This window comes from Poecilia reticulata, chromosome 3, assembly GCF_904066995.2.
Source record: "Poecilia reticulata chromosome 3, P_reticulata-male-v2, whole genome shotgun sequence".
Classification (NCBI taxonomy): Eukaryota; Metazoa; Chordata; class Actinopteri; order Cyprinodontiformes; family Poeciliidae; genus Poecilia; species Poecilia reticulata.
In genome coordinates, this window is record NC_088832.1 from 940,457 (window position 1) to 955,131 (window position 14,675).

Sequence of the window (14,675 nt, forward strand, 5' to 3'; positions counted from 1 at the left end):
CTGACAAATTAATGACAATATGTGAATATATCCAAATACTGAATGAATGAATGGTAGATGTTTAGACTAAAGCTAGGAATCTCCATGTAGTTGGGCTGGAAGAAGGCTGCAGTGAATTCAGAAACTAGATTGCATCACTTCCTTCACTCTAAAATAAATTATCCCATTTTGGAGAAAACAGACACCTGAAACAGGTTTTCTAACAATAGTAACAGTGTTTAGGAAATCTGGGTTTTTTTGTTCCGGAGGGAAAATGAAATCCAATTCTGAATACATCACCATAGTAACAGCCTCTGCACAGATAAGTAGTTCATTGATCAACATCCAGAGTTTCTGCTGATCTCTGGCTGTGTGAAGCTAGCTCTCCAATAATTGTTGCTTTTCAATTCAATTAAATTTAAAATATCAAAAGGAAATTACATCCATCCATTTTCTGTACACCCTTGTCCCTAGTGGGGTTAGGAAGAGTGCTGGTGTCTATCGCCAGCAAACGTTCCGTGCGAGAGGCAGGGTCACCCTGGACAGGTCCCCAGTCTGTCGCAGTCAAAGGGAAATTAAATGTTGCAAATCAATCTACTGCAGTTTACTGTAGATCCTGAAGGCTGTGGGCAGCCGGGGTCTCCTCAGGATACTGCTCATGATTCAGTCCCTCCTGGCACAACAAGCTGAGGTCAGTGAGTCTCTGAGCATCATGTGGATCATCCAAGGGTCAGAGGATCCTCCTGGACGACAGGAATATGACACTACGATGAGTGGAAAGGAATTCAACTAAGGCTTGCATTAAGATTAAAAACTTCTCACAAAGTCTCTGTTCTCTTTTCCTTTTTTTCCATTTGAATCCCTTTTATGTTATCTTGGAAGAGCATTGGTCTGTTTTTGAAAAGAGCAGGTTTCTGCCGTTTTAAGGAAATTCTTTCGTCGTTTTTTTTCTAATATTCACAAAAAACGTCACTACTAGTACCTGACTGAAAACAAAAAATGCATGTGCAGAGGTTTAACGGTAAGCAGATCAAATGGTTATCAAACAAAAATAAAACAAATAGGTAAATGTGCAGTAAGCCATTTCTATTCAAACACAGATAAAAGCAGTAAAAACCCATAAACAATTCATCAACCTTTATTAAAATTATTATATTTTTACTGTTTCATTACATTGGAAATTGCTACATGATCAAACCAGTTTAACAGGAACAGCTGAAGTGCTGAACAGGTGACAGACATCAGCTACAGTCATATCAGGTGAGATGATGTCAAACAGGATTAATAATTCAATTATGTAAAGGTACTTTGTGTTATTTTACTTTTCAGTTTGTTTATTCAGCACAGAGAGAGTTCTATTGAACACAAACCACTCACTCATAGTACATGTAGCGACACATTCACACGCATTTCTTTGCTGAATTATTAGTGATAACACAAACAGTTTGAAATGTGACAAAGTTACATAGAAGTTGGAGGCCTCAACGTGTTTAATGTTAGAACTACCTAAAAACACTGAATACTTAAAGTGAAATTTGCTTTTGCTTTTACTATGAGTCACATGATAGAAATGAGTAGCGACTCATTTCAATGTTTCCAAATCAGAGCCTGCAGCTGTTTTTTTTTTTTCTTTCTGCTCTTGGATGGATTTTTTAGTTCTTAATCTGGAGTAGGAACTTTTACTGGTATATTGGTGTCTGTAATGTAATTATTGATCAGAACTGATCAGTTGTCCCTGTAATCTAATCCCACCACAGGACAGTACTATTTGACTCAGAGGAAATGTAGTAAATGCAAACACATGAACTGTAATGTAGAGCTAACAAGCACCAACTGTCAGAGTCCAAAACCCAACCCAGTTATTGTTACTTTGCAGATTTCCTTACCAGCAACGAGCCGAGGGCTTTCTTGGGAACAAGGTTTCTGAAAATGCTGAGCAACAGTATTATTAGTAACTAACAGCAGTAACTAACAGTGGTAGCTAACATTTCTATGTGATTTACTTTCAAACTTTAGCAACATATTCACAAAAGGGGGCATCATAATACAAATAAACATTTCTTTTTACTGCAGATATTAGGTTTTATACAAGGCAGCCATGTTGGATCTTGAGGTCAGAATTAGAAACCTCTACTCTGTTAATGCACTTTTCAGCTTTAAAACTTCAACACAACAGAATGCATAAGTACACTGACTCCATGAACCAATCATGTAGTTTGTTATGTTTGTAATTACAAAACACAAAAAACAGAAAATAGTCCAAGTCCTGTTGTGTTTAGGAAATTTTGTCAACTTGGTGGAACTTTATCTTATTAAAACCTTTGACAAGCACTGGTCTAACCATGACTGTTAACTTCAATATGTTTCTTTAAAAACGTCATTCATTTATATCATCTAACGGTCATTGACATCAGGAGCTAAATCCCAAACTAAATGAAACAGTGACCCCCAGAGGTTAGACTGAAAATGACATGACGCACTGAGTGCTCGGCGGGATGTTACGTCTCCTCAGCATTCCTCGTTGACACGGGAATCCAAAGGGAGGAACCTCATTGGCTCTTACCTCATTTTTTACACTGCTATGAGGAAATAGTGCAACTATGAAGTTTTAGACAGCTTTGCTTTGGAATCACATAACTACTGCATTTTACACTTTAAGCACATTTTCTCTTACATAAGAACATTTGTGTCTATAACTCACAACTTAATTCTGATCTGAAAAACTACATGAGCTGCTTTGTAGAAAAACAGCATGTGTGTGTGTGTGTGTGTGCGCGGGTGTGTGTGTGTGCGCGGGTGTGTGTGTGTGTGCGTGCGTGCGTGTGTGTGTGTGTGTGTTTTCACCCAAACCGGTAAAAACAGAACGTGTAGGATGGACTGAGAGACACCAAGTAAAGTGTCCAACACATACAAGTCATCAGAGTTCTGGAGCAATTCCCTCCAATTTGAACATATCTACCTACATACATGCCAAATCCAGCTGCAGATCTTCTCTTATCTTACTTCAAAAAAGACAAAAATGTACTCCTCAAAAAGGGGCAAAAATATTCATAAATAGTTTTGATAAACCTTTTAAAAACTACTGCATCCAGCAGGTTTCTTCTTCTCTGATGGGAGCTTGAGCAGAACGTTAACTTCCAAAGAGAAGTGTGACAACGTGTAAAGTTTTCAGTAGCCTCAACAATAAGAAACATTCAAAAGAAATGAGGTGAATCAGAATTAGGTTTAAAGTGTGTGTGCAACACCAACAGTTAAACGGGCAAATTGATTCACACACTAACAGATCGCTGAAGTCGGTATGTTTTAACAACATTAAGTCTGAATCTATTCTGTCAGGGATAAACCATATGTTATGTCAGAATCAGTCTAAAATAAACCAGCTGCATGTGACTGTTAAAAACACAACACAAGCATTAATCAGTCAAACGGTTCCAAACGGAGGAATAACGGCTCCTGTGTTTGGTTCTGGTTGGTCCGTTCGCCTCCTTCTCCTCACTGCAGAATTCACGCTGGGAGGAAACAGACACTAGAAGTTGGAATCAACGAAGTTCTGTCGGGTAAATCCTCTCTGTCGAACACAAAGAAATAAAGCAAATACTTAAAATAATAAATTTGATGGAGCCACAGAGTTCCTCCTAAATGATGCAGAGATTAAAGTTACCAAATGTTTGCTGAACACTCAGGCTGTTATATCCACAACAACACCAATGAAAAAAGATAAAACTAGAAAAACATTATTTCACCATCCAGAAAATCCACCAGTGATCCAGCAGATTCCACAAAATGGCTGGAATGGAGTCAATTTACATCTAACTCTTTTTTTATGGCTTTAAATCATTTCGTTTATGTGAGTCAGAAGCCACATGAGGGAGCATTCGGCTCGGCTGATGTAGGTTTTGTTTGCTGTGTAAAGTTCAGTTTGGAATGATTATGAGTTTGTTGGCGGGCTGATTATACAGGAGAAAATCAGAGCTTACTGACTGCCAACGCCACCTCAGAGACAAACAGACAGACCCTAGAAGGATTCTCTACTCATGCTGAGTCCAACGCACACACATACTGCTGGGACATCAAAACAGGAATGTTGAAATTAGGGATGATGTGAAGGATATTTGTATTTTGTTCATAAATCTCCTGATTTTTTTTTTTTTAAAAGGGAAAAGTCCTGTTTTCTGCTGAGATGGCTCAATCCTGATCTCCAACTTCATGACAAACTGAGAGCCAATCAGACATTTGCCAGAACAAAGGTAACCATTTAGTAACAAAACAGTTCACAGAAATGTTTGCAGTGTCCAGAGGCCTTCACAACAAGAGTAGGGAGGAAGAAGATGAACCAATGGGAAGCTGAGGTCAAGCAGAAAAAAAAGAGAAACCGATATGAGACGACGTGAAGCAGAAAACCATCTGGTGGAAGCAACTGGCCAACACCCACACACACACACACATACACGCACACACACACGCACACACACGCGCACGCACACACACACACACACACACACACACACACACACACACACACATCAGCTAAGTTTGGCCTGAAGTTCTGCTCCAACAATGCAGCAGCAGAGAAAACTATGTTTAACAAGAGAAACACAAACTCATCTGCCTGATAGCAAAGTGCTTTACTGACTAAATGAAATTAATTCCCACCCAAAACACTCCATCAAAAAAGAATAAAAAGCATAGAATGATACACAAACAAGCAACACATCCATACGCCTTCATAATTACACTTTAAACCAAACATTGACATAAAAAGTCATGGACACATTTTTCCCAAAATCTGTTTCACTTCAGACTGAAAAAAGTTAATATAGGTACAAATAAAACTGATAAACTGATAAGATTATATCAGTAGCAGATCAGAAAAAAACTATTTTAAAAAAGTTGAGAAAAAAATTATAAAACTGAAAAAACAAAAACAATTTATATTGTAGTGAGTCAGGGATATAAAGAGGTGCACTAACTTAACTTGATGGACTGTTTAAAACTGCTACTTTTATTGGTGCTTTCTACCTCCAATGAGTGTCTTAATGAGGGGGTGTAAAATCTGTGGCTGCCACTCCATCCAAACCATCAAGACAGTAACTCTATCAGTAGACCAGATTAAACTACTTCTGCTTTTGTTTATAACTGAAACAGGAAAAACTGGAGTAAATTTCACAACTGAGCTCTGCAATCACTGAGAATCCAGACTGTACTTCCCAAACAGGGCTGATGTTGGACTCACCAGTTTGTAATCTCTGTGCAGCTTGTTGTACTGGAACATGTTGCAGAGCACGGTGGAGGCCGCCCTGGCAGCCCGGAGGCTCCCGGAGCTAAACAGAGACGGCAGGCGGGTCACAGTGAGGCAGTGAGGAAGGGGGCACACAGGTCAGACCGTCACCAGTAAACATTCATAAATGACATAATTATATTAAGACAACTCTCTGTGGGGTCAGTAGCCATACGATGACCAGCAGTTTATAAACAGGAAACAGAGGCAGCCAATGAGGAAAGATTTTGTTAGAATTGGAGGAATTAACTACAGCTGACCTTTGACCTTGATCTGCAGCAGCTGTCAGTCCTACCTGTTATCATGTGACGTCTTTATGCCCATCAGCTTAGGAAGACCGTTGAAGTAGGCGATATCTCGGGCAGCTAAAGAACTGCAGGTGACCAGATGGTTCAGGGCCCCGCACATGTTGACCACCACCTCACTGGACGGGGTCTTCTCCAGGCCGTCAGCAGGCAGCCTGGACACCAGAGCGCTCACCATGATCTTAGCTGTCAACAGAAGAGCCGGTCAAAGAGTTTTATGTTTATTTCAAGAAATGATATGCAACATAATGATGCTTTTTTTGATGGAGTTTCATTGCTCATTGCCGGCCACTCACCCATGTGGTCTTTGTCTGCAGCGTGCCTGGTCAGGTTCCTGAGGAGGCCAGTCAGCGGCCTGAGGAGCATCTCACTGCTGCTGTCCAGCAGATCCAGCAGCATGGGGACCATCCTCTCCTGCTCACTCACCACGCCGCTCAGCACCGCTGGCCACTGACACACACACACACACACACACACACGCACACACACACACAACACTTCACTCCTCCAACCTGCTTCATTTACGCTTCATTTCTCCTCCAAAGACATTTTATATGAAAAGAATCAAACCAGTTCAAGAAGTAAATATTTAAGTGAGATTATTTTGGTATATAAATGTTCACTTGTTCTTTATTTGGATACTTGGTATGAGGGACTGCTGTAAAGTCAACGACTTGTCTGCTGCCGCTGCGTCCAGGAGGAGCGAATGGTGCAAGTCAGAAGTTGTTTCCATTACAAATGTGTAAATCTTTGTCTATATTCAGCTGATGTCAAAAAACACAATTTTACAACTGCAGAGTTTCCACTAAGTAAAAAATAAATTAAAACCACATGACTGAACTTTTCCCCGCAATAAGACATTATAAATCATGGCAACAACAGATGTAAACAGTCATGGTACTTGAACTTATCAGCCAATCAAAGGAGACGTTGGCGTCTCTTTTCAGGTGTTGGCACGACAAGCCCCGCCTACTTGGGGGCGGCTACATATGTGGTATTTTGGGAAAATGTAGTCAGTAAGTTTACGGAAGAGTAATGGATTCAACATGTTGAAAAACAACTATTTATGAACTGTGATGCCGAGAGCTCTGGTGGAGCCAGCTGGACATTGTCTGAAAAAACAAAAACAAACAATTGTCCTACTTCTACTTCCTGTCCTCGTCTTCATCATTTTAACCAGTAGTAACATTCGGCTGTTGATCATGTGACTCGTGATGCAAAGAAAGCTTTGTCAATAGAGTTTTGTAAAATACATTTGTTTTGATATGGCTGAAAAACCACCTCATTCTATCGCAATTTATTTTTTCAAAATTGGTGTTTCTATTATAAGAGAATTTACAGAATATTTGTGATGTCAATTTGTGCAATTTTATAGCTAATGGGATTAATGACTTTATGCAATCTGCTGTGTTTTCTTAGTTAGAAAGCTTGTTAAACTAATTTAAATAATTAGCTGAGCCAAATGTACTGCTTGATAACCAGCATCAATCGGAATTGAACTGAAATGGCGTTTTTTTTTCTAAAGACGACATTTGCTGTGTATTGGCGCTACAGACATAAAGTGAATAGAATTGTTGTTTGTCATTGTAAGCCTACCCGTCCTTCTCCAGATGTGATGTTCTGCAGGGCTCCAACAACAGCTTCCACTATAGCTGAGCTGCCTTCACTGTTCTGCAGGACGTGCTTGTAGAGGGCCACTCCCTTTGGGTGCCACAGCCACTCAGAGTCCTTGGGGTGTGAGAGTCTTGGAATATTCCTATGTTGAAGCTGTAAAGAAAACATCATTAAGTCACTTTGGACAATCTTCATCCACAGAGCACATGATTGCCAGTGGGCCTGTTGGAACCACACTGCCCTGGTTCCTGACACCCTGAGTGGTCAAGACATTTCTTGAGGGGCATTCCCCTCTGTAAAAATCTTAGAAGTCTTAGCATCCAGTGACAAAGACCTCATTGTTCTTTTTGCTCTGCACAGTGAAGCAGCCAATCATCTCATCAGTTCTGGAGGCTGAAGCTCTGGATGGGCCCTCCAGGTGGAGGCGGACTGACGGAGGAAGCTCCACGTACAGCTGGTACGATAGATTCCTCATCACACACAAGGAGTTTTCCAAACCCTAAGCAGGAAGAAAACACAAGATTCAACTTCAGGCTAGACGACTGCTTTTTAAATTTTTAGTAATGGTTCACATAATGCGTTGACTTGAAAGCATAATTAATTTTATGTGCAACTTCTTTTTATTTGAAGCTGTGGAACACATGGCTTTTTGAGACTAAAATATCTATATGTGGAGGCTCTAGACTCTAGAGCAACAAACACATACTAAGTGACATTGTAGTTGATATTTAAAGTGGCATCAAATGTTTCAGCTGATATTTGGAACCACATTTAGAAAGCAGGAAAATAAAACACCACCGACATGAGTCGTGTTGGAAAGACAGAGAGCTTTTCCATAAACAGGAACCACTAGTTTCTGAAAAGGATGAGAAAATAGGAAAAACTCCAGAAATTACAGCAGGATCACTGTGGAGTAAAATCACAACAACAACACATAACTTCTAATTTACTAACAATTAACACATAGTATGGGTCGTCACATGATGCAGTGGCTATAGACAGGCTAGAACCCAGAGACTGTCACCCTGAGTTCAGCTCCTGTCCCCGGTTCCTTTGCTACATGTCTTTACTCCCTTTTCTGACCCCTTCACATCAGATCCATTAGAAAAGCAAGTCTTCAATGAGACATGCACATAGACCAGGGGTGTCAAACTCCAGTCCTGAAGGGCCGCTGTCCAGCAGTTTTTAGATGTGCCACAGGTACAAAACACCTGAATCAAATGGCTTAATTACCTCCTCAGTTCTCCAGAGCCTTGCTAATGACCTAATTATTCTATTCAGGTGTGGTGCAGCAGAGGCACTTCTAAAAGTTGCAGGACACCGGCCCTCGAGGACTGGAGTTTGACACCCCTGACATAGACCAAGACAAATATTTCATTTATTGTCAAATTCACTGATTTGATGAAAGCAAAGCAAAAAATGTTATTGGCTCTAAGGAAATAAATGCTTAACACAGATTTTAAAACACTACATCAACTTTAAAGTTGCAAAGTAAAACAAGAACTCAACTCTAATATGTTGCTAAAAAAATAAGGAAAAAATGTCAACATGTTCTTTGTCAAGATCTTTGTCATTCACCCTCCAGAGCAGAACAGCGTCAAAGGCGGATTATTATTATCATGTGTGAGTCTCTATTTTTTTCCCATTTTTCTGAATCACTTTCAGATGAGTGTTGTGTTGCTCTATATGAGTGTTCTCATATAGAGCCCTGATTCTTGAGGCATGTTTCAGATGTTTCCTGATTTAAGAGCCTGATTCAGGTGACTGCAGTTCAACAAAGCCTGATATCCATCCATCCATCCATCCATTTTTTTTACACCCTTGTCCCTTAGTGGGGTCAGGAGGTGCTGGTGCCTCTCCAGCTAACATTCCGGGCGAGAGGCAGGGTACACCCTGGACAGGTCACCAGTCTGTCACAAGGCAACACAGAGACACACAGAGACAAACAACCATGCACACACCCACTCACACCTAGGGACAATTTGGAGAGGTCAATTAACCTTACAGTCATGTTTTTGGAGCCTGATAATCATAATAAATTGAAATCATGTGTGCTTGAAGCAGGGAAAAATCTAAAACATGGAGGGCAGGATTAGGGTTCAAAAATGCTGCTTTATATTGGCTGCTCCCTGTGCTTATTGTCCTTTTGTGCCTGCCGTAGTTACAACCAGAAAATGAATGAAAAAATAACTTGAAGGTGTGTGTTTATGGCGTGATTTTTTTGTGTCACTAAGTTGAACCTGCAGTGCCTCATATATTGGGCTTGAGTGAAACAAGAGTGGAAGTAAAGAAGCTAAAGACAAGATTGTCGTTGCACAGAATTTCCCACAATTTAGAGAAAAACCACTGAGCCAAGGGTCAGATTTAACAGTAAAAGAAGAAAAAACACCCACAGACATTACAGAACCAATTAAAAGTCATGATCAGCCCACACATGAGCATACAAGGACCAGTGCATTCCTTGTATGTTATGAGTCAGAGTATGGGGAACACAATGTAATGCACAATGTAATGAGGTGGGAAAGTCATGTGGGAGCTGAGCCTAAACACAGCTTGGAGGATGTTTGCCCTGCAAAGGGAAACAAGTGTAAAAAAAAAGTGCAATACAATCAAACGTTTTCTGTTGTGCTATTCTGAAAAACCCATCAAACCAGTCGCTCCCAGTGAAATGCAGGTGAAAAGATGTTTAGAAAATTCTGACTTTTGACACAGAGAGCCTAAAGAAGTGCATTAGAAGTCACATGATAAAAACAGACACATAAATTGTCAGCGGTTCATTAATTTTTCCTTTAAAATTAGGTTAAATCTTAATAACTCTTCCATTTTTTAATTCTATTTCCTTAATAGGATGCAAAATTTCTGGAGCTAGGAACCATGCATCCTGGTTCCATGGTAACTGACAGACCTTGTAAGAAATAATTTACCTGGCCAAGTTCACTGGTTTGTGGCCCGGTTCTAATAAACCAAAGTATTGTTATTATAAACCTTAATTTCACCAGAAATATTCCATTAAGATTAAAAATCTTTTATGCAAGTACAATCTGGCCAAGGCTGGCAGCAGCACATAGAATTACTACCACTGGGTTAGTGAAAACCAGTAAAATCTCAAATAATGGCCACCAGGAGCCAATGTAATGACACCATCTTTGTTAATCAGAGGCCATCATTCTATGTCTGTTGGGTTTTTACATGCTCAAAGCTGCTGGTACTTTAGGCAGTCTGCAGTAACGATGTCCAATGGTTCTGAAATCAGACCTCTTTGTATGTACTACTGCATTATTTACAGCTTGTTAGTGAGATCAGGGTTACCTTATCATCTCCTCTTTCTTCCAGCTGAATGTAGCACACCAGAGAGTCCACCAGACCCTGCATGCTTCTCATCTTCCGTCTCGTTCTCTCATTTACTGAGCTCAAGTTCCTAAACAAACAGACACGAGGTAAACACACAGACACATTCATACCCGGCAGGAAACATGTCACCGCAGAGGTCACTTTGATCTGATTATTATAAAATTCAACCTGGTTCATCTCAGTTCTGGTCTAAATTTTCTAAGCATAAAGGCATGTCTAATCACTAGAGGTGGGACAGAAACATCAATTCACATAAGATGATCTATTGTCGATTTAAAATGTGCAGTGACATCAGAATGTGGTGACGTACATCAGAGGAAATTACAAAAATCAAAGAGAGATTCAAACAGCAAACATTTGGACTCATTTTGGTTTTTATCGATACCTGGGAAGAACGAGCCTGACAGGAGCTTCACCGTGTGCAAGCTTTGTAAAATGAACATTGATCGCTTTGGGAATACCGCAAATATTACATTTAATTCATTTCAGTTTATTTATTTGATGCCATTTCACAACAAGAGTCCTATCTTTACAAAAAAATCATTATAATTCAATCACATCCATACATTCTAACTGATCTTAGTTATCAAACAGTAAAGTGTACGCAATTAGTTATTCTAAGTAGTTAAAAAATTTCTGTCTAAGGAAACCCAGCAGATTCCATCAAATTATTGACCTGAGCAAATATGTGTAAAAAGGCAGCAGCCTGGCTGAGGTACTGTTCCCTTTGGTACGGAGCTGAGAGGAGAGTGTGGTTGGGCAGAAGTTTGTGGGCGGGTTTTATGCAGAACTGCGCTCAGACAGTAATATTGATATTTTGCTTCAACTAATCGTCTTCCATAACCTGCCTTTTGTATCCGCAAGCGACATGAATCTGACGCAGTGATGAATTATGTGAATTTGTTCGGTTAGTTACTAAATAATTATAAAAACGGTCAAATGACTAAAAACTCCTCCACTGCGGAAGCTGTCTGCAGAAAGGTGGCGCTCTCTCAGTGACCACTTTGTAAAAGTAAAACGGAGGATGCAGGCAGGGAGCAATTCCATCTATGCATGGATTAATATTTAAAATTATATAAATGTGACACTTAAAGCTGCAGTATGTAACTTTCATGAAGAATATGTTTTTTATATATTTGTTAAAATGTTTTGACAGTTTGTTATGAGGAAGATAATCTGTGAAAACGTCGCTCTCCTCCACCTCCTCCCTGAGCTACCATTACCATCTGGAGAAATGCCGATCGGTAGCGGAGGAGGGTCTACCTCCTGGGATCTTGGATCCTCTTGATCCAAGATCCTGTTTAGTGCCAATCAAACGTATGTACATGCTGCTGAATGTGTTGAAGGCAGAAGAAACAACTTACAGTCACAGGAAAACTGTTTATTCAACATCATCTGTGGTGATGCTAACTAGACTTAGCATTCACAACATGCTATGCTAGCTGCAGCATAGCAGAAAGCAAGGAGGGGACAGAGAAAGAGAACGTTCAGTGATACACGATTGTGATTAACAGCGCTAAGGCCCACCTCCTGTCTAATTGGTCATTTCTAATTGGCAAAGAAGCTCAATGTTTTCACAGATTATCTGTCTCACATCAAACTGTCACACCATAGTAACAGTTTTAACAAATATGTAAAAAAAAAGTTTTCATTAAAGTTACACACTGCAGCTTAAATGTTTCCATTTGTCACCAGGTGGTAGTGGATCACAAGGATCCCTTCTGTACCTATCGTGGCCCCACAAATGGGATATAATTATTCAGCCCATAATACATATCTTTGGTGAATTTCAAGAATTTAAGTGATTACTAAGAGGCCTGGCGCTTTGTTGGTATTGATCAGATCTCAATCAGACCATAATGACTCATATAATATGAATTAGGTTGTTAGAGAAAAAAAACTAAACACTGGAGGGTTTCTTCCAAATTGTAATTTTTGCTTGTATTATGCAGATGATGTTTGACTTGCTGACCTCTGCTGTGACAAATGTGATTGGCTAACTGAAATTTGAATAAAATTGTTTTTAACATATGTTTTTTGTTCCAGTAAAAGAACTCCCTCAACAAATCTTTGTGGTTTATCATTTTCAAAGCAAGATTTGTAGTGAAAATTTCCAGTAGAATTAACAAACAAGGATTTATTTCTTGTTTCAGGGAGTGTGCAGAAGTAAATGAAGGAGTAAAAAAATAGCTTACATAAGAGTAGCTTAGGTATTTCCACTCCTTTTCTTATTCGACACAACAACAAAAATCCATCAACTCTAAAAATAATCAGTGTGGAAAAAAAACACACACAGAGAATAATTATTTTGGATTTTTACAGTAGTTGGAATTAGACACTCGCCCTGCTGGCTGCTGGGAAACAGATGATCTCATGGTTTAGATATGCACCTTAAAGTCAAAAAGACAAAAAAAAATGTTAAAAAAGCTCAAAGGCACTAATAAAGAGATAATAAAGTAGTGGATTATTTTGTATCATCAATTTGGTTAATCTGTTGTACAGTTTCATTTGATCTTTGCTTCCTGTTAATCTCCTGAGATTAACAGGAAGGGAGGTTTTGCTCTGGAAGTAATGTTTGCTAATATCAGCAGTGTTGTTGTTGACACTGGGCTGCAGACTGTGTGTCTCAGACTCCTGCTGTCTGGTTGGATCTGCAACATCACCAGCTTCCTGTCAGTCACTTTGTGTTTGTCTGTCATGTCGCTCCAGTTTATCCAGGGGATCTTGGTCTGGTTCTCACCTGAGGCAGCCAGTGGTATTGTTGAAGATCTCTCTCTCAGACAGGTTCAGAGGGAGGCTTTTGCAAAGTGGAACCAGAATTTTCTCAGTCAGAAGTGGCAGCGCTTCCACAGCCAGCCTATCCTTCAGGTTGTCTCTGGAGGACAGATTCCAAAGGACACCTAACACACAGAAAAGACCAGAATAACTAGTGACACACACACATACATTTCTTTTTTTCACACAGACTTATACTGTGGTGCATATTTGCTCACATAACAAGCTTCCTCCGATGTTGGGATGTTACATTCCTACCTGTGATGGTCTTCCACAGCTCCTCGTCGTGTTGGCTCAGGATGTTGACCAGAGCCGTCAGACCTCCTGCCTCTATCAGGGCCGCCTTGTTGTCAGCATTCTCATATATAAGATTTCGTGTAGCCGCTGTAGCATAGCGCTGCACCTCTAAATGGTCACTGGAGAAAAGCTGCACCAGCGCCGGAACACCACCCAAAGCACGGAACTCGGACACACACAGAGAACCTCTTACACACTTTGCGTTTTTATCAAATCTATCAAAACTAAGCTTGAGTTTGGAAATGACTGACATCCCCATTCTCCTGTACACAAACCTATGAGAAAAAAATATTTTACCTTCTGTTCTAATTCTGATTAAACCCACAAAGTAACAATAACATTCTCAGAGTAATCTAAAGTTCATGCAGCAGTTTTTGGGAAAACTGGACACTTTGGAATAACAAGAAAACAAAACATACAGTGGGTGGGTGTGTGTGCGTGTGTGCTTGCGTGTGTGTGCATGCGTTTGTGTGTGGGGGTGTGCGTGCGTGTGAGTGTGTGTCTCTCTTTTAGGGAAAAATACAAAGACATCTATCAGTTCATGTCCACAACAAATATAGTCAAATATAACCACAAACCATCAAACTTAAAGTACCTGATTCTTGGCATCGTTGCTATGGTAACATTGGTGTTGTATATAAGCAGCTCCCAAAACTTGCAGAGAAGTATTTGATTCAGAAAGATATCTGACAGCTGTGGGCATGTCAATGCTCTGCATCCTACACACACACACACCCACGCGCACATGCACACGCACACGCACACACACACAAGAGAAAAAGAAAGACTATATTAATGCAGATTTATTTCATATGAAACTGTTTTAATAAGCCAGCGGCAGCTCAGACAGTTAGAGAGGATCTCTGCGGACCTAATCTGGTTAGAAATGTGGGACAGTAAATATTTCACTTGGCTGTGATTTTTGCACTTTGTACTAGTTGTCCTCTACAGTCAATGATTTTCTTCCACATCCATAGGTAAACAGGAGACCTGTTCTCTGTCCCTGTCTGTCCCTCACAGACTCAGTCTTTATTATTATCACCAGTTTTAATCATCTAAATAATCACCTAAACAAC

The 14,675-nt window shown here is 40.0% G+C and overlaps 1 protein-coding gene across 1 annotated transcript in view; it reads right to left on the minus strand.

The window, feature by feature from the left end:
* Positions 1–1,101: 1,101 nt before the first annotated feature.
* The window catches only part of pkp3b (plakophilin 3b), a 33,394-nt gene continuing 19,820 nt past the window's right edge, over positions 1,102–14,675 (minus strand). Inside the window, exons 4-13 of the mRNA XM_008404935.3 lie at positions 14,195–14,318; positions 13,561–13,765; positions 13,268–13,427; positions 10,486–10,594; positions 7,511–7,675; positions 7,159–7,329; positions 5,859–6,012; positions 5,553–5,748; positions 5,213–5,300; positions 1,102–3,547 (exon numbers count right to left, since the gene is read on the minus strand). Of these exons, the coding sequence (XP_008403157.2) occupies positions 3,506–3,547; positions 5,213–5,300; positions 5,553–5,748; positions 5,859–6,012; positions 7,159–7,329; positions 7,511–7,675; positions 10,486–10,594; positions 13,268–13,427; positions 13,561–13,765; positions 14,195–14,318 (1,414 nt within the window). The 3' untranslated portion in view covers positions 1,102–3,505. The remainder of the gene's footprint in view (positions 3,548–5,212; positions 5,301–5,552; positions 5,749–5,858; positions 6,013–7,158; positions 7,330–7,510; positions 7,676–10,485; positions 10,595–13,267; positions 13,428–13,560; positions 13,766–14,194; positions 14,319–14,675) is intronic.